Source organism: Mesocricetus auratus, unplaced genomic scaffold, assembly GCF_017639785.1.
Source record: "Mesocricetus auratus isolate SY011 unplaced genomic scaffold, BCM_Maur_2.0 Super-Scaffold_100057, whole genome shotgun sequence".
NCBI classification, from domain to species: Eukaryota; Metazoa; Chordata; class Mammalia; order Rodentia; family Cricetidae; genus Mesocricetus; species Mesocricetus auratus.
In genome coordinates this window covers 2,933,267-2,954,106 of record NW_024429233.1, presented here as the reverse complement: position 1 = coordinate 2,954,106, position 20,840 = coordinate 2,933,267, and the positions used below count along the sequence as shown (strand labels likewise).

The 20,840-nt window shown below is 45.4% G+C and overlaps 2 protein-coding genes across 3 annotated transcripts in view; both read left to right on the top strand.

The window, feature by feature from the left end:
* Vstm2b (V-set and transmembrane domain containing 2B) overlaps positions 1-17,883 on the top strand; it is a 28,652-nt gene extending 10,769 nt beyond the window's left edge. For both annotated transcript variants that reach the window (XM_040736499.1, XM_005085155.4), the window contains exon 6: positions 17,330-17,883. In XM_040736499.1, the coding sequence (XP_040592433.1) occupies positions 17,330-17,418 (89 nt within the window). In that variant the 3' untranslated portion in view covers positions 17,419-17,883. The remainder of the gene's footprint in view (positions 1-17,329) is intronic.
* LOC101828508 (uncharacterized protein C2orf78 homolog) overlaps positions 17,582-20,840 on the top strand; it is a 33,943-nt gene continuing 30,684 nt past the window's right edge. The window contains exons 1-2 of the mRNA XM_040736497.1: positions 17,582-17,700; positions 18,078-18,199. Of these exons, the coding sequence (XP_040592431.1) occupies positions 18,178-18,199 (22 nt within the window). The 5' untranslated portion in view covers positions 17,582-17,700; positions 18,078-18,177. The remainder of the gene's footprint in view (positions 17,701-18,077; positions 18,200-20,840) is intronic.

The window sequence follows — 20,840 nt, the reverse complement described above, 5'->3', positions numbered from 1 at the left end:
GGAATGCTAGCAAGGTTTTAAGGTATTTTTGTAGCACCGGGGTGGGGGTACACACACACATATTATCTGTTTTATTCCCCTGTGCTCTGATAATGCTTCTCAGGCATCTCTTGCAAACTCTTCTAGAGAAGTGAGAAATCTCACTTTCTCTTCTGTAAAGGCTGCAGGGAAGTTGAGAGTAAGCCAGTTCCGTACTGCCTCCCTATTTCTTAAGGAGGACCTTTCTCAGAGTGGAGCTTCCTGGGAAATGAGCTGGTAGCTTTGGTAGTCTAAAGGAAGAGGCTCATGTAAATACCAAAGGCTTGCTTCCACTGACCTGCCTCCTCCAGACATGCCTCCGTCCCAAAGTTTCCATTCCTCAATCTCAGAATAGCGTCACCAGCTGACAACCAAGTTGAGAATATTTTATATCAAACCATAATGGAAGCCTCAGAAGTTTTTCATTCCAAGCTCAAGGGTCCTTCTTCTTCCATCTCAGAAGTGGTTACCCTGTCAGAGGACTGTCATAGTGTTTTGACCACTCATGAGTCTTTGAAGGCTGATGGTCGACAGGACATGTCCTACCAGCACCAAACTGTCTACCCTGTGCTGTTGGAGAGTAAGGGCAGGAGAAGGACCTGGGTCAGAATGTTCTCTGGCATGCCCCCATGCTACGCATCCTTGTAGACTCAAAGCACAAACCCAATAAATGTTAGCATAGCTTGGGAGGAGAGACAGCGACTATCACATGTGACCACATCATTGGTTTCTCTGACATTTTAATCATTCCCACTGTTCAGCTTACTCATCTTCAGGCAAACCCAGGTTTGAGTGCCAACAAATTCTACTTCTGGACCTTGGAGGTTCAATGACCCAGTCACATTATACAACTTGCCTTTCATAAGTAGTACATTTCCTCCTGATAATGTCCACCTTTGTGGGTTGGAATCTTCACATTGTCACTGCCATGAGCAAGTTCCCTCCTCTGTGTGGAACCAGGTCCCAGGCTGGAGGAAAGCCGACTGCATCAGAGGAAGTCATCTGTTAATTTTCATAATTAGATGAATGAAACACTTGATGGAACAAGGAAGGATTTAGTTTTGGCTCAATTTCAGAGGCATTGGTTCATGTAATGGGAGAATAACTCTCACAGGCTCAAACATTTAAATGTTTGATCTCCAGTTGGAAGTGGTGTTTGGGTAGGTTTAGGAGGTGTGGCTATGCTGGAGGATGTCTGTCATGGAGAGGGTTTTGAGGTTTCAGCGACCTTCTCCACCCTCAGTTTACTCTCTGTTCCCTGCTTATGGATTGAGATATGTACTCTCAGCTTCTGCTCTCAGCATCTAGTTCCTGCTGCCTTGCTGCCTCCACTTCATCAGCATGGACTCTAATCCTTTAGAACCATAAGCCCAAATTAACCCTTCTATAAATTGCCTTGATTATGGTGTTTTATTACAGCATATAAAAGTAACTAATATAGTTCTTCATGGTGGGTGGAGAAGCAGAGTAGGGGGATTCTTGTACTCAGCTGTCCTTCTGTATCTCATTGAGACCTTTAACCACCCACAATCATGATGGATCTTCTTCCCCTAATTACTCCTTTTTGGAAGTGCACACACAGACACAGTCTCCCAGGAACTTCCAAATGCACTCAAGTCAATGGTGAAGATCAGCCATCATGGGATGTTTACCAAGCACAGAGCCCAATATCTAGGAAACACTAGGAGATGTTGATTCCTGTAATCTAAAAGTTTATGTGGGAATGGCATTAAGTGTTTAGATTATCCAACAAGCTAGGAACCTCAGTGTGAGATTTATCTCATGAGCCCCCTCTCTCTCCTATACACCAGTTAACCTTCATGGAACAAATGATGGTGGAAGGAAGCTTGGAGAAGCTGGTGGAGCTTCAGTAAAGAAATTATGGAGCATCTGCAAATGGCTCAGGAGCTGTTATTCTCTCTACCATTTGTGAAGGGTGGGTAGGAAATGAGGTGGATACCGTGTAATCATCCCTGCCTGTCTGGGGTTGTTTTTTATGAGTTGAGCTCCATAGTTGAGCAAGAAGAATTTTGCCAAGTCTCTCATCTCCTTTAGAAAACTGAATCTCCAATCCTAGTTGGTCCGCTGTAGGGCTGGCTATGCCAGAGTAGTTCCTTGGGAAAGCCTTACCTGTACTTGTGCTTTGCTTCTGTGCTGCCAGTTGTGGGGTGCCATTGATAAGAGGGTCTAACGATATTCGATGCTGTATAAGGAAAAAGCTTCTCTTTACAAGAGGGGCCAAGGAGCAAGGAAGCCAAGGTTGGAGGGACAACTGGGTTATGCAGCAGGAGATGACTATCTCTCCATGGCATATGGAAACAGAAGGAGAAGACCCCCCACTCAGGCAGGTAACCACAGAGCTACCTTGAGGGAAGGCCTGGATTATTGGATAGGAGAGGCCTGACATTTCCTGGGAGAGCAGCTCAAAACCACTTTGCATTGGGAAGCACTATGCCTTGTGGTGGATGTGTTGGTGATAGATAGGTTCCAGGCCACCTTCCCAGGCTCAGGTCTGCTTTGTATTCCTGCATCCTGGTTTGAGTACAGGAATCTGCCCGTGTTTCTCAATGTGGCATCTGTGCCCAGAGATTGCCAATAAGAACTCACAGGGCACCCAGGGACAAGTGAGAATGCAGAACAAAGATGCTTCAGCCAGGAGGTGCTGGGAGTATGAATGGACTGCACAGGAACCATAAGGCAGGATCCTTTCCCATGTCCCATTCTTTCAGGTCCACATCAGCCTGAGTGGCACAGAAAGCCACTGAAGACACACCCAGCACGGCCTACTTCCTGGTGCTGGACTGCACTGGATAGAGAGCACTTCCTTCAACTGACCCTTGTTTTATCACCCATAGATGAATCTTCTTTTTTTCTGAGATAGAGTGTATCACTGTGTAATAGCCTTAGCAGTCCTGGAACTAGCTGTAGACCAGGCTGGCCTTGAACTCACAGAGATCCACCTGCCTCTGCCCCTCCCCTCCAGTACTGGAATTAAATGCATGTGCCACCACTGCCTGGCTGTAAATGTCAGTTCTTTATAGAAACTTATTAAAATGTGCAAATGGTCACTTAGCCTAGAGGAAAGATCTTCAGTAAGCTCAGGGAGGGAAGCTAATGTAACAGCAGGACTGGAGATGTGATTCCTGATCTGGCACTGGGCAGGGTCAAGGGAGAGACACCCCACCTGAGGGGAAAGCTATGTTCTAATGTTTAGATAGCTGTAATGGTGGGTCAGAATAGATGGTAGTTGGGAGGATGGTGTCCAAGACCTAGTAATCAATGGCCTCACCTGAAACTTGAGCTTCTCGAAGTTTCCTTATATAGTCTCTGGGCTCCTTTCTCTGTTCTAGAGTGTGAGCCTAGCTGAGTATCCACCCTAGCCAGTGCAATGAAGGGTATTGCTTCTATATGTCCACTGTTCTGTATTCATTAGGCCTGGAGCTAGTTTGTTTATTCATTCATTCAACCAACCAATGTCCACCAGAATCTTTATATGTAGAGACAGCTCTATATACCATGAACACAATTTGAATATAGCCAGTGAGGTCTGGGAATCCTACAGGGAAACTAACCCATGCATCCAAAGTTAAAATCCCCTGTAATGGGTTTCATGTTAGAGGAAGTCCCAGAGGAAGACATTTGGTAGCTAGGAATGTTGGGAGAGGAGGGCTTTATCTTTAGAGAGAAGTTAAAGGTAGAGGCCCTGAGATAAAGGGTCTCAGTCCCAGAGAGGCCACGGGAGTGTAGTGAGCTGACTGCTGCAAGCTACCCAGTCTCACATCTGCAGAGTGTAGATGGTGGCTCCTGCCCTGTTCACCTCTGAAGACACCCAAGGGGGAATAACTGAGGATAGTAACTGGAAGGGAGTTGTGAGCCAGGTCAGAAGGAAGTTCAACTCCTCTTCTCTTCAGGCATCATCTTTTCAAACACACAGAAGTGCCTATTGTGTTTGAAGTTAATTCTTTAGAGAGTCAACATGGTTTGAAGGGGGTAGCTGATCAAGCCCTGGAAGCGGAAAGAGAGTCACATAAGTAGAAAGGTCAGGTAGAGCACTGGAGTTAGAGGGCAGTCTGGTATAGCCCCCTGTACTCTAGCAACTTGTTAGAGGAACGCTAGAGCTCAAAGGAAGAGAAAGAGGGAAAGGACAAGTGGGAGGGAGGTGTCAGACCCCTAATTCTGCTATTTCTCATTCTCACTCCATCCCAGTCTACTCCAGTGTCTTCTAGGGCCTCCTCCTTTCAGCCTGGGTGTTTCTTTAGCCACTAAAACTCAGTCTAGGCTAACCCAAGAAGACCAAACCAGCAGCTATTGAGAAGCTAGAGTAGGTGTAGCGTGTACATTCTGAACATAAACAGGAAAGGCAAGTACCTCTTCCTTTTCCCCAATATCGTCGTTCACTGACCTCAAGGAACTCAGAACTTCAAGGTTAGGGGATCTCTCAGTAGGCACAGCACTGTCCTAGAAGGTAAATTAGACAGGGAGATAACTGGAGCCTTGTACCATCATTGTGTGACCTGGCCACCATTTTCCCTTTTGACCTCTGCCTTCACACATATAAGATGAGAGGTTGTTCTTGTTTAAGGGATGTAATACTGTTTGAGGCAGGCTCTCACAGCCTTTTCTTCCCTGGTGCTGATGTGAGCTACCATATTTGGGTTTGGTTGGTAATTTTGAGTTGAGGAAACCTTAGAGGCATAGTGGTGCACATTTGTATAATCCCAGCACTGGGCAGGCTAAGGAAGGAGGATTTAGGATTCAAAGCTAGAGAAATCTACACCATGAGACTCAGGAAAGGGAAGGAGAGGGAGAAAGGGAGAAATCGATTCTGAGAGATTAAGGAATCCTTGTATAGATGTCTCTGGGACCTTCTATGAGGATTGAGAAGGAACAGGAAGACACAACACAGAACATTCCAGTACATCATTCCTTCTCCAATCAAAACAACTGTGATTTTCCCTGTTTTCTATTTTGGAGCTTACATATTTGAAAATTACCAAACTTGGTAGCCCTCTAGGTTTGTGTCCTTTATGGTGTCAGTTACAAATGGAGGTCTTAGAGGTATGCTACTCCCATACCTTACTTCCAGCACTGAGCCCTTGACAGCTGTCTCTATTTGCTTGTGGTCAGTTGATATAGAAGAAGAACTTGAAATGGGGCTAGGTCTGCATAAGGACATGGTGGGCTATGGTGAGGTAGTGTGGGTAGAGGACTAAAGGCCCCATCTGGGAAACCGCCATTCCTGGATGCAGGGTGCCACTGCTGGTGAAGAGGGGCTATTTTATGACTTGGGATTGTAGATTAGTAGTGGAGTGTGTGTGCCGGGAGTGTCATATGGTCTAATTGAATCCCATGCCAGGATATGCGCTGGTAATTGCTGCAAGTAATACAAGAAACATAACTCGACGGACACCAAACTTGAGGGACAAAGGAGACACCAAAACCATGGGATGAATCACTGAGATTTCCTCCCACCACAAAAAGAACTGTTTTTTAAGTTGACAATGTAAGGAGAGAGGGTAGTGACTTCCAGGAAGGGCAGATAACATGTACAAATGCCCTGTGATGTCATATAGCCAGGAAATTCAAAGGCCTGACAGAGGGTTAGTCTGTCTCTGCAAAGAAAGCAAGAAGTCAGAAAAAGTTCATTGGTTAAATAAGACAAACAAGTAAGACTTCAGGGATTTTGCTTTTCTCTGAAGGCTGTGGGATGAGAGCAAACGGGGTGGAAAAAGGCAGGATCCTCTGGGGATGATGGCTCCAGCCACAGTGTGGAGACAGAGACAGGCAGTGTAGCTGGGGGAAGACAGTGCCAAGAGAGGACAGTGTGTGGGCTAGTTAAATGAACAGGTAGAAGGATGCCTGCATGGGGGGGGTGGATGGAAAAGCAAGTTGCTGGTGCAACGGGTGAGCTGAGGGAAGGGTGTGTGAATGGGTGGACATGAGATAGGATGATCACGAGGAAATATGGGTGGATAGAATGATTGGCAGGAGAATGGAATGAGTGGAAAGGGATGGTGAGGTGGGTGGATGAGAAGACAGGTGGGTGGGTAGGTAGGGGAATGGATAGATGGATGTATGTATCAAGACTGGAAAGAAAAATTAGTAGGTAGTAAAATGTGGAAGAGAGATTTGTAAATGAATAGAAGGAGTAGTTTGTATTTTTCTGTACTACAACAGAATACCCAACACAGAACAACAATTTAAATAAAGGAAAGTTTGTTTGGGGTTCATGGTTTCCAAAGTTACCTGTAGATCCAAAGTGGAACAGAGCACCATGGTAGGAGCATATGTCAGAGCACCACTGCTCACTTCATGTCAGCGAGGAAACAAAGAACCAGACCTGCACAATATGGAGTCCTCCAAAACAAATCTCCAGTGGCCTAACTCTAACCAGACTCCACCCCCAAAGATGTCCATGTCCTCCCAATAATACCATCAAATTTATGAATCTCTCAATGGAGTAACCCACTGATCAGATCCAGTCACCTCTCAATGAATGGATCTACCAGTTAATGACCAAACCTTCAATGTGTGAGCCTTTGGGGCAGAGGGATTTCAAATCCAAGCTGTTACAATGGGTAATGATCTTAGAGGAAGTGAAAGGGGACATGGGTGGCTGGCTATACATGGATGGATGAGTGGGTTAAAAAATGGATGGGTAAAGTAGCTGCTGGGTAGATGGAAAGAGGTTGTGGGAATGGGTATAGACAAAAAGACAATTGGATTTGTGGATAAAACATTGGTAGGAAGATGTTTGAGTTAAGGACCAGGTGAACCTTGCAAGAATGGTGGGTTGCAACTGTCATATGTTTAAGTGAGGAATTTCTGGAACATGTATCAGGAAAGATGCCATAGAAAGAAAGGTCCTAGACAGTAGTATAATCACAATGCCATGCTAGTCCATGTTCTGTGCCTACCTCTGAAGCATGGGGTAGAACAATATGATGCACACAGCTGGGGCACAGTTGTCCTCAGATTGCCTCCAGCTGTCTGAGTTCCTCAGCCTTCTGAAACAGGTATGGTGCACTCTCCCATGAGTGCACACTCGGTTATCTGGGGAACAGAGCCTGGCCCCAGACTTGGTGATGGTCATTAAAAGATATTGTAGGTTTGTCTCTTCAGACATTAAAAGATAGACAGTCTCCAGGTGAGTGGATGAGTAACTAACTGTATTTGCTTTAAAGATTATTGTAACAAGAAAGCACACAGAGCTGTTATTTCATGATGTATTTTATTCTAGAGTCATATTTTAATGTATGACACATCCTGGGAAGTTTCTTGATACTAATTTTATTTAATGAGCATGTGTTATAGAATTTTCCAAGCATTATTCTATGACAATTAAAATGCATTAACCATTTTGACAAAATTATATTTCTAAAGGAAAGTTCTCAGTGAGAAACAATATGCAGGCATCCCTGAAACAGAAAACAGGGAGGCTGAAGATGGAAAACAGGTCTGATAAAGCTGATAGTTCTGGTCACAGGGCTAACCCTCTTCTCTGTCCTGAGACCAATACCACATGCTAGGTTCTTGTTAGGCTTGGATCTGAGGAGAAGTATAGGGTGACTGGGGCCCAGACCTCTTTTTAGCAGCCTCCAATGGGCAACCATTGAGAGCTCATTCATTCTGTGCCTGATCCAGGGAAAGCTTGAACACTCTGACTCAAGGACCATGAATACAGAACAGGAGAAAAGAAGACCAGACAACTTGAATGGAAATAGGCTAGGTGGGAGAGTTCAGAGAGGGTCAGACTCACTTATCTATCACCATAGCTCCACTCCCCAGTCAGTGTAATGGGCACATGTGCACTGCAGAATCCTCAAGTCCACATTTCACATTGGGAAGTAGACTCAGGTGACCTGGAACAAGTGTTCCCAAACCGCGTTCCTTGAAACCACGTAAACTGCTAAGCACTGCCAGCTTCATTTGGTTCTATTTTTAGTAATTACATTTATGTTTGCATGTTTATTTATTGTAGTACTAGGGATCAAGAGCCTTGCACATTCTGGGCTGGACAAGCATTGTACCACTGAACTACACCCCTAGCTCCTTACTGGTGGATTCTAGGCAGGTGTTACACCACTGAGATGCCTTGGTCCCTTGCCAGATTTCTGGTGGTTATATTTTGGTTTCATGTAGTATTTAGTTTGAGAAAACCATTTTATAATTTAAATATATTCAAACAGTTGATGTGGTCCAAATTACATGTAAAATATGTGCACAGATTTTATATACATATAATGTATATATACTTTATTATAATACATATATATTAGGAAATAGACAAAATCCACAAATATATTGCACACATCAATGCAGTGACTTTTCTGGAAGGGTCTTGGAACAGCTTTCAAAAAGGCATGTTGCATTAAGGAAGAAATGAGTGAAAGAAAAAGTTTATCTGAGTCTGAGGACATGTGCATGAGAGATATATCTAAGTCAGTCAGTTAGAAGGTCAGGTTACTAAGCCTGACTCCCTCGGGATCCAGGATAGGTTCTTAGCCCCAGGTGGAGGCTGTGTATGGAGCATCTGGTCACTGCTACACAGTGGACAGTGGGGGCATGTGAGAGTGTTTAACCATTCACCCCACAGACACTGAATCTCACAGCACAGGCAGTATGCAGAGACAGGGAGGCACATAGCTGAGTCACAGTTTGGCTCACGGCCTGGCAGAAGACAAGCGTATCAGAAAGCAAGCACACCCACAGCTGCCCACATACAGCCTTGCTCTAGAGTCCTTTAGACAAGGGCAGTCTCTAACCTGATGCCTGAAAGGAACTTCTGGGAGTAGAAAGACAGGTGGGTGAGGGGCATGGAGGATGTAACTAAATGAGGCTGTGTCCAGATGAGAGTTGGTATGGTGAGAAGCTGTTCAAGGGGGCAGTACGGGAGCAATATCCACCAGAGGCAGACATATCCTGAAGTAATCTGTGGGAACCTCTGGGCTCAACAAGGGAAGGTTGGTATACTCGAGAACCCTGACAATGAAAGTAGCCTTCCTGGAGGCAAGGGGGCAGGAGAAACAAGTACACACAACTAGCCTCCATTTGAGAGTCCACCTTGCCTGGAACTTGATCTGCTTGGAGGAAGAGGTGGGTAAAGTCTTTCTCCCGAAGAGGGTTCAGAAGAGGTTCTAGCAGCTAGGAAACTTGAAAACTCACAGATACCAGGAAGTCACTGGCCACAACTCTACCAGCACTCCACAGCTGTGCCATAGCAGGCATGTCACTAACTCTAGGACTCACCCACAAAAGGGAAAAACAGGTTCTACCTCCTAAGGCCACTGTGATCTGGTCACAGGGAGAATTCTCAAAAAAGGTAGAGTACATTTCTAGGCACTGAGGATATTTCAGGTGCCTATTAATACTCCATGGCCCCCGAAGATTATTAAACCAAAGCAAACTGGGTGTGGGATCCCCCAGATGAGAACTGGCCCCCACACAGAGAGGCAGTCTCAGCATGTGCAGCTGCTGACCATCCTTCATGCCCACTGTAATTAGGGCTTCTGGTGGCCCACTGCTCACAGCCATCTGATGTGGAGAAAGGGCCTGATCACTCAGCACTGTAATTGATTCCACAAAAGGATCCTTTGGGGGCAAGATCCCATTCTGAAATAAAAATGCTGGTAAGTTGGCCATCCAAGAAAGTGTGTTATATGCATGTGTGAAAAATGCCACAATGAACATGGAGAGAACATGGCTTAGTGATAGAATCCACTGGTGAGAGAGAGGCTGGGGATGTGGCTCAGTGGTAGAGCACTGTCCTGTACAAGCTCCTGAGTTACAACCCCAGAAATGCAGAAAATGTTAAATGAAACCCATTGTTCTGTACAATTAGCACAAAACAATAAAAAACAATGAAAATAAGTTATTGTGAAGGAAACACCTCCTTACTCCCACTTTGGAACCAACCTAGAGCAGGGCTCCAGCTGTGAACCGTAGGAAAAATGACTTCCTGTATTTCGGTCCTAGGAGAGGCATAGGTGATGGCTATAGTCTACAGTGTGGACAGGAGCTAGGTTGCCTGGGTTAGTCAGCACAGCTGACCTCAGTGTAACTTTTATCTGTATCAAATAAAAACAGAGGACTTCCCATTAAACTTGGGATACAGATAGACAATTACTGGTACCTTGATGTAAATGTAGCCCATGAGCCATTTGGGGTAGGCTGGTCCTAGACACTGCCCACTGTTGATGTGAAGCTCAAAACAAACTGCATGGCCTATAATTTAATTTGTAACTCTCGGGCCTTGGGCAAATTACTTCTCATTATTGGACCTCAGTTTCTCCATTCTAAAACGAATGTGGTTTTTTGTTTTGTGAGGTTTGGTTTTAAAGTATCACTTAGCAGGGTGTGGTGCTCTACAAACTTGTAATTCCAGCACTCAGTAGCCTGAGGAAGGAGGATTACCAGATTAATCTGGGCTACCCAACAAGCTCCAGGCCACATGGATGGAGATGTTAGTGCCTGGTGCCTTGGTGACTGAGGTAGGCTTCCTGGAGGAGGCAAAATGAAGTTCAGACATAAGGAATGGATCAATCCAAGAGAAATAGAGGTACTGGTTAGTCATTTTACAGACCAACCCTGGGTGCTGGCAAAGACAGTGGACCATCGTACATGGCTGGCAGTATGGAACTATTGAGACAATCAAGAGAGGTTCTTATGGTGGCACTGAGCTAGTGGCTCAGTGGGAATCTGCCCAAAGCTTTGCACTTTAGGATGCCTTCCCCAAGTACATGCAAGAAGCAATTCAGGTATTCAGGGAGAAAAAGGTTTCAGAATACTGAGGTCAGCATTAAGCTGCCATAGAGGAATGACTCAACCACATGGCTGAACTCATTAACCTATTTGGATAAGACATGAAAACGTTCATGAGTTGGAGGTTTAGTCTCTAGATAATGGCATTGTTGAGACATAGACAACCCTATCACTGAATTAATCCATTGCTGAATTCATAGCTGAATGGTTTGCTAGGAAGAGGAGAAGCAAGGCTGGAGGCGTTGTAGGGTGTGTCTCACCTTCCCCCACTCTCTGTTTCTGGCTGCCGTGAGGGGAGCAGAATTCCTCACTGTGCTCTTCTGCTATGATGTTCTACCTCCTACAGCCCCAGAGCAGTGAGCCAGGAGACCGTGGCCTGACACCCCCTGGAAACATGAGCCAAAGGGAATCTTTCCTCCTGTGGGTTGATTCATTCATGTATTTTGCCACAGTAATAAAAAGTGTCTCAAATACTCTAGTAGCAGTTAGGCTCCTCCCAATGAGTAAAGTGGGTGGGGGGTGCTAGGGGAATTTGTTGAAGGAAGAAACCTCATAGTCTTGGGTAGGATGAGTGATCAGGAAGCCACCAGCAAGGCATAGGCACACATCTCAACTGCAGCCCATGTCTCCAGGTCCCATGCCAACCTTTTCTCTAAGAGATATCTATTTCTTTTAAAACCCAACAGCATTATTTAGTTGCTTCTAGTTTTTGCTCCACTTACCAGCACACATTAATTTTATGGCAGAAATGAATTCCACCCAAACAAACTCCTTCAGTGCTCAAATTGTTCCTCATTGGCTCCCTTTAGATAAAGAGGCTTTAATTAAAATGTCAACAGGGGAAGCAGCCTTGCATGGTGCCATCTTCCCACTCTGCAGCAAGTTGGACCCATGTAGAGTCCACCAGGGAGAACTGAGAACTGAGCTTGCCAGGAGGGCCAGCTCCATGTCAGGGAAGGGACCTGCCCCTGCCCATGGCACAGCTGAGCACAGACCTAGTGGGATCCAAACCAGACTCCTCCTTAGTTCTGAGCCAGAGCTGGCTCACACAATGTGAACTTGGATATCAGCAAATGGCAGGGTGTGGGGATGGGTGTTAATGAGAAAGACTGTACAGGAATCTGCTGACAGCTCACCTGGGTCTGCGTTGGGAGTCAGGAGGGCAAGGACTTGGAGATTCCTGCTGAGAAGGGCAGATTGCCTCAGTGGAAAAGTAGAAGCAGGGGTGCTGGTGCTTGGGCCTTTCCAAAATCTATTTGTTTATTATAGGAGTTTCCCAATTTCCATGTCAGGTTTGAATTTACTGTTTCTTTTTGCACCCTTCTGTGGCCGTCTTCAGATGGCCACTTTGTTCCTCACTTTGTCCATAGGTTCTGCAGAAGATAGGGTTTACAACCAGAGAGGCAGGCAGTGGGGGAGGTGGGGAATCATGATGAAGGGTGAAGGATAGTTTTCTATAGTGACAGACTCAGGCACTGGCTGAGGCTTCAGGATGATATGTAGAAAAGGGATGATGTGTGGCATTGACCTTGGCCAAGATGCTGCTCATGTCCTTTGTTCTCTTCTGGAGGTGGGGGATGGGTAGGTCTGCTGCTCTCAGAGAGAGCACAGGTGCAGCTGGAAGAGCAGGGTCCTCAAGCATGTGAGGGGAGACAGTGGGTAAAAACTCTCCTAAAAAGGGTGGGCTCCCTCCAGCTTTGAGTGGAGGTTCTAGGTCAAGCTTACTTCTGGGGCAGCCCTTTCGTCTACAAAAAGAGAAAGCAATACTGTTGAATATGAGTACTCAAAAGACCCATCCAGCATACATGGCTTGACTCCCTAACCGTTTTCATCAAGAACTCTTTGTTCAAAAACTTCACAAAGTACACAGCAGCCTTTGGTGACCATAGTGTGCTCAATAGAATTGGGCCCAGCTGCAAATATACCCTCCAGGGGTCCTCCTGACATCACAGCCAGGCTCAAGGGTGGGATGGCTTTGCCCATGAGAGATGGGATAATACCAGCCTGCCTGTACTCTATGTGTCCCCATTCTGCACAGTTCTGCAGAGGGAGGCACAAACAGGCAAAGCCTGCAGAACCAACCTGCAAAATGAGCTCCATCCCACTCAGGCCACCAGGACCAGAACCAGCTTTCTGACCCCAAAATATCATAACTCTAGTTACACTTCTCAGGTTTGAAAAACTAAAAACTGCAGTCTGCGAGCAACCCTGAAAAACCCCTGGCTGAATGGTGTGTGTGTGTGTGTGTGTGTGTGTGTGTGTGTGTGTGTGTGTACAAGCTGCTGAGCAAGGCCAGCCCTCCTCAACCCTGGCACAGCTCTCAGTCTGCATAATCAGGAATCAGGTGGTTGGGTCAGAAGTTCCTCAGCCCTCCACATAGACCAGATACTCTAGACCCTAGGTACATGTGGATACCAATGCCACCCTCACAGGGTCCTCTGTGTTAGTCATACTTGTGTCACTGTGACAAAATAGCCAATATGAATAACGTAGAAGGAGGAATTTTTATTTTGGCTCCATTTAATGAGGCTTCTGTCCGTGGCTCTGTTGCCTGGGGCCTATAGTGAGGCACAGCATCATGGTGGGAGCATATGGTGGTATGAGACTCTTCAACTCATATGCACAGGAAAGAGAGGGCACAAGACACATTGCAAGTGCCTTCTTCCTCCAATCAGGACCACCTGTTTTCTAACACCTCCCCAAATGACATTTCTACCTGGGTACAAAGCTTTGTTCTGTGAGCCCTTACAGCCTCCTTTTTTTCTCAGAACATTAAATGGCTTCAACAATTCCCTGCACTTTTCTTCCAGGGCTTTAGAATTCTTTTGGTGCTGAATAAATAGAAATAGTGAATTTCTGAGGCACAAGCTGCTTGTACTGAGATGTGTGTGCATGCACATTTGTGCATGTGTGAGTGTGCACATAAGCATGCACACATCCATTGTATTCTTTCCAGTTCTTAGTTATTATATTTTATTTACCTGCATCTCCCAACTGTCCTCCATTTTCCTACTTCTTTTACTCCCCATTTTCTCCCTCCCTTCTTTCATTCCATCCCCTTCCCCAGACATGGTCTCAGGTCTTAGTATGTGGTCCAGGCTGACCTGGAACTTACAATCTTTCTGCCTAAGTGCTGGGATTATGTGCCACCACACCTGATTTGGAGTCTCACACACTTCAGTTTCATCAAGAATGATCAGCAAAGCAGTTTGAACTGGCTTAAGGTGAAGATGAATCAGTCATTTTTCTGGCTTCTCTCACCTCCCAGGCTGCCTGAAACTCCTGCTTTATCATGACTAATACACTTGTGTACACTCCAGCACTATTCTTGACTCACTTCCACAAGGGAAGAAACAGATGAAGATGCTGTTAGCATTCTGATCTCTTCAGCATGCCAGCCTGTCTGTCCAGCACCATGCTCTAGGAATATCAGAAAAGAGACCATGAAGTATGGCAGTGAGTCCATCCCCGCTGAGCCAACCATACCCACCTATCATTGTCCATTTATGCCCAAAGGCTTAAGCTGAGTTGTACCTGTAAGACAAGACTGCAGTGAGAAGTTCTGGCTGCCTCTGGGAGACAGGGAGGTAGGGACTCAGGCCACAGATGTAGAGGAGGCCCAGTGCTAGACATCACACCAGGACTCTCTCAAAGGATGTGACTCTATTGGTCATCAAGATGCAAGGGTGTTTTAAAAAGTAGATGAGGAGACAGTTCACCCATGTTGGAAAAGTTCTCTCTTGGGAGGACATTCACAAAATTATCTCTTCAGCCTGTTCAGATAAGACAGTCCTTTTAAAGTTTTGCTAATGGAGTTGGTGCTCTCCTGCTTTTATGTGAGTTCTGAGGACTGAACACAGGTGGTCAGGCTTTCAAGCAAGTGTCTCTGCATGCGGAGTTACCCAGCCAGCCCTAAAATGTTACGTATATGTGGTGCTGGGGATCAAATTCAAGGCCCTGTATATTTGGATAAGTGCTGTCTCTCTGAGATATATTCTTAGAACTGTTTTCTCTTTGTTTTTGAAAAAGATCTTACTATGTAGCCCAGGCTGATCATCTTGCCTCAACCTCCTGAGTACTAGGATTGCAAGTGTGTCGAACACTAGCCTTTTCTGAAACCTGTGCTTTCTGCTTGCATGACCCTGACTATCTGGCTGCTTTTCTTTATATATTATATGGGATATCTTTTCCTGTGTGACAGAGGACCTTAAAACTCAGTGATTTTGGTGTGACATTATGGTCATTGTCTTTGGTTTCTATTGTTGTAAAGAGACAGCATGGCCACAACTCTTATAAAGGGAAACATTTAATTGAGATACAGTTTCAGAGGTTTAGTCTATTATACTCATGGTGGCTCAGTGAATGGCAGTGTGAAGGCAGACATGGTGCTGGAGAAATGTACATCTTGACCCAAAGGCAACAGAAAGTGAACTGAGACACTGGGCATCTATGAGACTTCAAAGCCTGCCTCCACAGTGGCACACTTCCTCCAAGACTATACCTACTCCAACAAAGTCACACCTCCTAATAGTGCCATCATTTTAGGGACCATTTTCTTTTAAACCACCACAGTCATTTACTTAACATGATGATTTGTCTGGGCTCATCTGGGAAGGTTCTCACTTGGTCTCTGTTGGGCTTATCTAGGCAGTTGGTGCCAGTTCACTTGGGGGTTGATTGGTCTAAAGGGACCTTACCTAGGATATCTCATGACCCTCATTCTTCAGCAGGCTGACTGAGGCTTAGACAGTTCCTTCCTAAAGTTCATACCCATCTGTAAACTTTTACCTCTCCCCGATGATATTCCACTGTCTATAACAAATCACGTGGGGGACACTATCACAGGATGTGCATGCTGGAGAGGAGGAAGGCTTCTTGTGTCCATTTCTGCAGCCTGCCTCTATGAAACTGCTTAAAGCCCAGCCTAGTGACACCATCCAGACACATACTAATTTTATGACATTTGCTATAGGACCCAGAGAGATGGAGGGGGCTCTTAGCAACAGGGCTAGGCTTAGGAACCCCTGTGGCCCCCAAGCAGGCATCCAGCATTGGAGACCCCACAGGTATTGGTCTCTACCCTCCATAGGCATCGCCTTAGGCAGTCACCATGAGATCCTCCTGTCCCTGAAACTTCCACTTCCAGCCTAGCACAGAGTATCAAGCTGCTTTTTGTGTAATGGGGATTGAATGCAGAGCTTTGTGCACACTATGGACAACTGAGCTATGTCCTTGGTATGCAAACTTTTAACCTTAAGCAAGTGAGACTGTAATAGTGCCAGTACCAGCCAAGGGGGGACTTGAAGGCAAGTTTATACCTCTCTTTTCCTCTCCTATGCTCACAATTCTACCCAGCCTGGATTACATGTCCATTGGCCACTTCTCTGGCTGCTGCATATCTTGATGGTCTGAAATTCTGTGCACAACTGCTTTTAGATACTGCTCATGTTTGTTTCTGTCACCTGAGCCTGCCTCAGTTTTAGGGTTTGCAAGAGTGTAAAGAACCAAGTGTAGGCATTGAAGCTAGTCTCCCAAGCTTTATGTGCTCAAGAAGTATCACTCTATTCCCTGTCCTTCTGTTCAGCCTGTTTTTGTCCATGCGCCCAAGAGCTTCCATGAATTCCACCCAGACCCCTAGCCATCCATTAACTCACCCTCATTCATCTTCCTTGCAGTGTGTGACAATGAGGACATGCAAAAGAGGATTGCAGTCTTTGGAGCAATCAGTGCACTGTGATTCTCTCTGCTGCTGATGGCCAGAGGCAGAGTGGCCAGATTTGTGGGAGGGCAAGAGCGAACTGGGAAATTAAGATCTGAAGGCTAGTGTGTCTGGATGGGGTCCTGGATAGGTGCCTTAGCCGGGGTCAGGGCTGTGCACAGAAGCAGCAGCTCTGGAGAGTCTGAATGCATGAAAAGCCTGCCTTCTTCTTACTCCACTGTGTGAGCCGGCACCAGTCCACATATAGGCAGCTGGAGCCATGGAGCTTCTGACTGGATCTTGTATAAAGGAGAGAAGGAGACATGGACATACACAGTTGCAGACAGAGCAAGCTAGATTATGGAGTAGGGGAAATGCTTTGGACAAAAAAGAGTAATGGTTGGATCCGTTACAACATGCCTAGGTGTGCGCCTGAAGGCCAGTGTACCACAACCATGCACTACTACACCAGTTTAGCACTAGCCACAATTACCAAGATACAGAACTAGTCTAATTGTGCAGACTAGAAGGAGACCAAAACAGGAGTAGAGAACAGGGTGAAGTGCGATAATGGGACTGTATATAAGCAAAGTCTAATGAAGACAAGTATGGAGACATTTTGAGAAATCTATTATTTTGGGTGCTAATTCAGGGTTAGCACATCCACCTCAGGGCACGGCCACTTGTGTCTGACCACAGTTGGCTCCATCCTTAAACTGAAGCAGCCTTGGCAGTCTCCAGTGGGCTACTGTGGTTTCAGAAGCCTGGAGAAGTCTCCCTTGGCTCTGGTCTGCCTCAGGGTTCCAGGTCTTAGGAATTCAGTTGACTGTCTTGTTTTCTCTTTACCTTCAGGTACTGGCCCTGGCTATAGCGCGGACCCTCTGCTGTCTCTGCTCTTGGTAGCACTGCATAAGTTCCTGCACCCACTGCTGGGGCACTGACAGCAATAAAACCTCAGCAGGCACCCCAGGGAGAATACCTTGCCACATGGACACAGGGACCAAGGGAAGCATGAAGAAGTCCATGCAGAACTAAATAAATCTTATTTTTGGGGAAGTAACACAAATCTAGAAGACTTAAAATAATGCATCAAATTTGCAAATAGGATGGAGTGCAGGCTGTGCAGTGTGCATGGGGCGCTGAGTACTCCACAGCAATGTACAATGTATTTTTCTTTTCTTCACATTCCCTCCGATCTTCATTTTGCACGAACTGTTGAACAGGTACTTTGAGGATAATATGTAAAAAAAAATGTCGGGTCAAAGCCTTTCTGACAAAGTAAAATATTTTTAGGAGATTATTGTGTTTAGAAATTTTTTTGAATTTACATTTTCTTTGGGGACTTTTCTTTATTAAATTATTTCTCTGGAAACATTTTGATTAAAAAGAAACATCATAATTAAAAACTCTGTCAACAATATTTATTTTTAAATAAAGATTGAAAACAAGGGTATAGTTGTTTATAAACTGTACTATATATTGCTGAATAACAGTTGGATAATAATAATAAAAAACCTTTTAAATAGACTTTCTACAGCCATGTATGACTGTCAAATTTCAGTGTCTGCTGCAGCCAGACACTGTGGCCTTCTCTTCACAGACACCAGCTGAATGTCCCCCAGCATAGAAGGCAACCCAGAACACCTGGCTGAGCAGACAAGCAGACAAGGATACCAGCCCAGCCTGCTGACAAAGCAAGAATGAATCCTGAAAGAGAGAGAGGTACTGTGTAGGCTAAGAGCCAGCCTTCCCCTCTGACCTTCAGTAGATCTGAGGTGCACTTACCTGCTGTGAACCAGCCTGTATTGGTCCTATCATGTTCAATATGCCTGGATTTAGGTTGAGGTCTTTGATCCACTTGTACTTGAGTGTTGTGCATGGCGATAGATATGGATCTATTTGTAATCTTCTACAAGTTGATGAGTCTTACTTATTTAAACATAGTGACTTTGGGAGATCTGCTTGTTACTGTACTACAATTCTGTCTATCTTGACTAGTTCAGCATTTACATTATCAACTGCTTAGTTAAGAGAAAAGATAAATCTCATGTTTGGAAAGTCCACATGTGCAGAGACCCTGGCATGAAGCTGCATGCTGGTGAAGAAATCTTTGGACCACTGTTTTCTGGTGGATGCATCAGGCTGTTCTACATTTCATTTTTATTGATCAGCACCAACTGAGCTGTAAATTTAATCATTTTCTTGGTGGATAGTGACTCTGTCCAGAAAGATTATGTTTTTATAGTGGACTCAGTACTGTACTTTGCTAATATCACTGTACATCTTAGCCCTCCGTGCTTGGGAAGTGAAAGAGGCCAGGTTGAATGGAGACATGTGTTAGAGACAGGGTGTCATGCCAAATGTGCAGGGGTTGGGGTGCAGAAAATTTCTGTTCCCATAAAGAAAGCACAGGTGAAGTAATCCAGGTGCCTGCTGAGGTTCCCACTTTGGTGTAACAGACATGAGAAAGAGAGGTAGGTGGTCTTTGAGAACTCTCCTGGGCTCTCAAAGCACACCCAGAGATGAGTGTGGTGATGCATGCCTTTAATCCCACTACTCAAGAGGCTAAGGAAGGAGGATCTCTGAGCTCAAGGTGAGACTGTCTCAAAAAAAAAATGAACAGCAATAAAAAAAATTGGCACCTGAAACAGAGAGATAAATACTTCATCTCCTAGTACAGAGAACAACCTGGACACTTGGCCAAGGCTATAGTAAGCAAACGTGTGACTGTTGGGTGCTCTGGAAGCAAATGACAAGAGTCTGGAGGAAGTGCACTCTGGCAATAGGACCAAGAGCTCACACAGAGTTCTGGCAAAGCAGGGAGCACAAGAGAAGCCCCTGGCCCTGGGCCCTGTGTGTTGGGTACCAACATTCTTGCTGGTTCATCCTGGGCACAAAGGGAGAAGTGTGCACCTGTAGATTCACAATGCAGACTTGTGGGCTATGTCCATCCTGCAGTCCTCCAGGAAGACAGACAGACACACAGCCTGCATTGAAACGGACATGAAGCACACAAACCTGGAAAGACAAGAGTTCATCCAAACTGGAAAATTGCAGAACTCATTGCCCAACCTCCCTGTCCTTTTTATATTTGGTTTTCAGACAAAGGCAGACATGAGTAGGGTCCAAGAACAAGATGACTTATTTCTATGTGAAAAGCACACAATGGGTTGTGGGGTGCTCTGGTCTCAGCCTATGAGCAACACCCAATCTGTTTGAGTTCCAGGGTTCCAACTGGAACTCTGAAAGTTGGTATGACAGTTACTTTACAATTAGAGCTTGAAGAAGAATTAGAACAACAGGTTGAACCAGGAAAAGGAAGCAAACCAGAGAAGGATGGGGAGGTCTCCATGCTCAGGCCTGGGGGATGCCTTAAATTCTGCAGTCCTGATAAAGGTGGCATGCTGGTTGGTAGTGCCTCCCAAGAGACAACTTACTCATGTTCTTAGACAGTAATCAGTCTTTAAAAGCTTGTCCTTGGCAGGCACTGCACAAATTCTTGTAGTTTGACAGGATGTGATACAATCAAACACAGTAGCATTCCAAATTCTACTCTCATCCTAAATCCATGCTCCTAGATGTGGCTTTGACCCAGAGAACACAGGGTCTGTCTGACCTGTTCAAGGTGGGCCTTGGTTTGAGTACAATAAACAGAGCCACTTCAGTTTGCTCTGTTCAGAGTTAAGGGGCTTCTGATACTTCTGGATGAGGCCCAACCCCTATTGCTTTGCTAGCAACCCTCCCCACAGCACATTTGCTGACATTTACAGTCTCTGCTTTTCCTGGACAAGACATGGCAAGAGGCATAGCACATTGATATAGTTCATGCACATGTCTGCACTGTGCTCATGTATACATCTGCTCCTCCCCGCCCTCAGGGATCCCTCCTGTCATCAGTCAAGAACCAAGACAATCCACTAAGAATAAGAGAAAGCCATTTCCCTTTATTAGAGACCTGCCCCGTTTTGTGGCTGTGGACTTGAGGCAAAGTATAGAAACACCAGCAGTAGTGAGCTCTTTTAAGTGACAGAGAGCCATGGGCACCAAAAGCATATTTCAAGTATAAGAAAACATGACTTCACACCAAGTCTAATTTACCAACTATCCAAAAAAGGAAAAAAAACCCAAAACAAAAAACCCCACATCACCACCACCAACAAACAGAACAGCAAATCAACTAGGAATTCAATGTTGCCTGTACTCAATGTTTTCACAGGGTAGAAACTAGAAAACTCTTAGCAGAAAGCACAGATGGTATTCAGGAGGCTGAGGAAGGATGATCTAAATTCTTTTTTTTGGGGGGGGGGTTTTCGAGACAGGGTTTCTCTGTATTGTTTTGGAGGCTGTCCTGGAACTCTCTCTG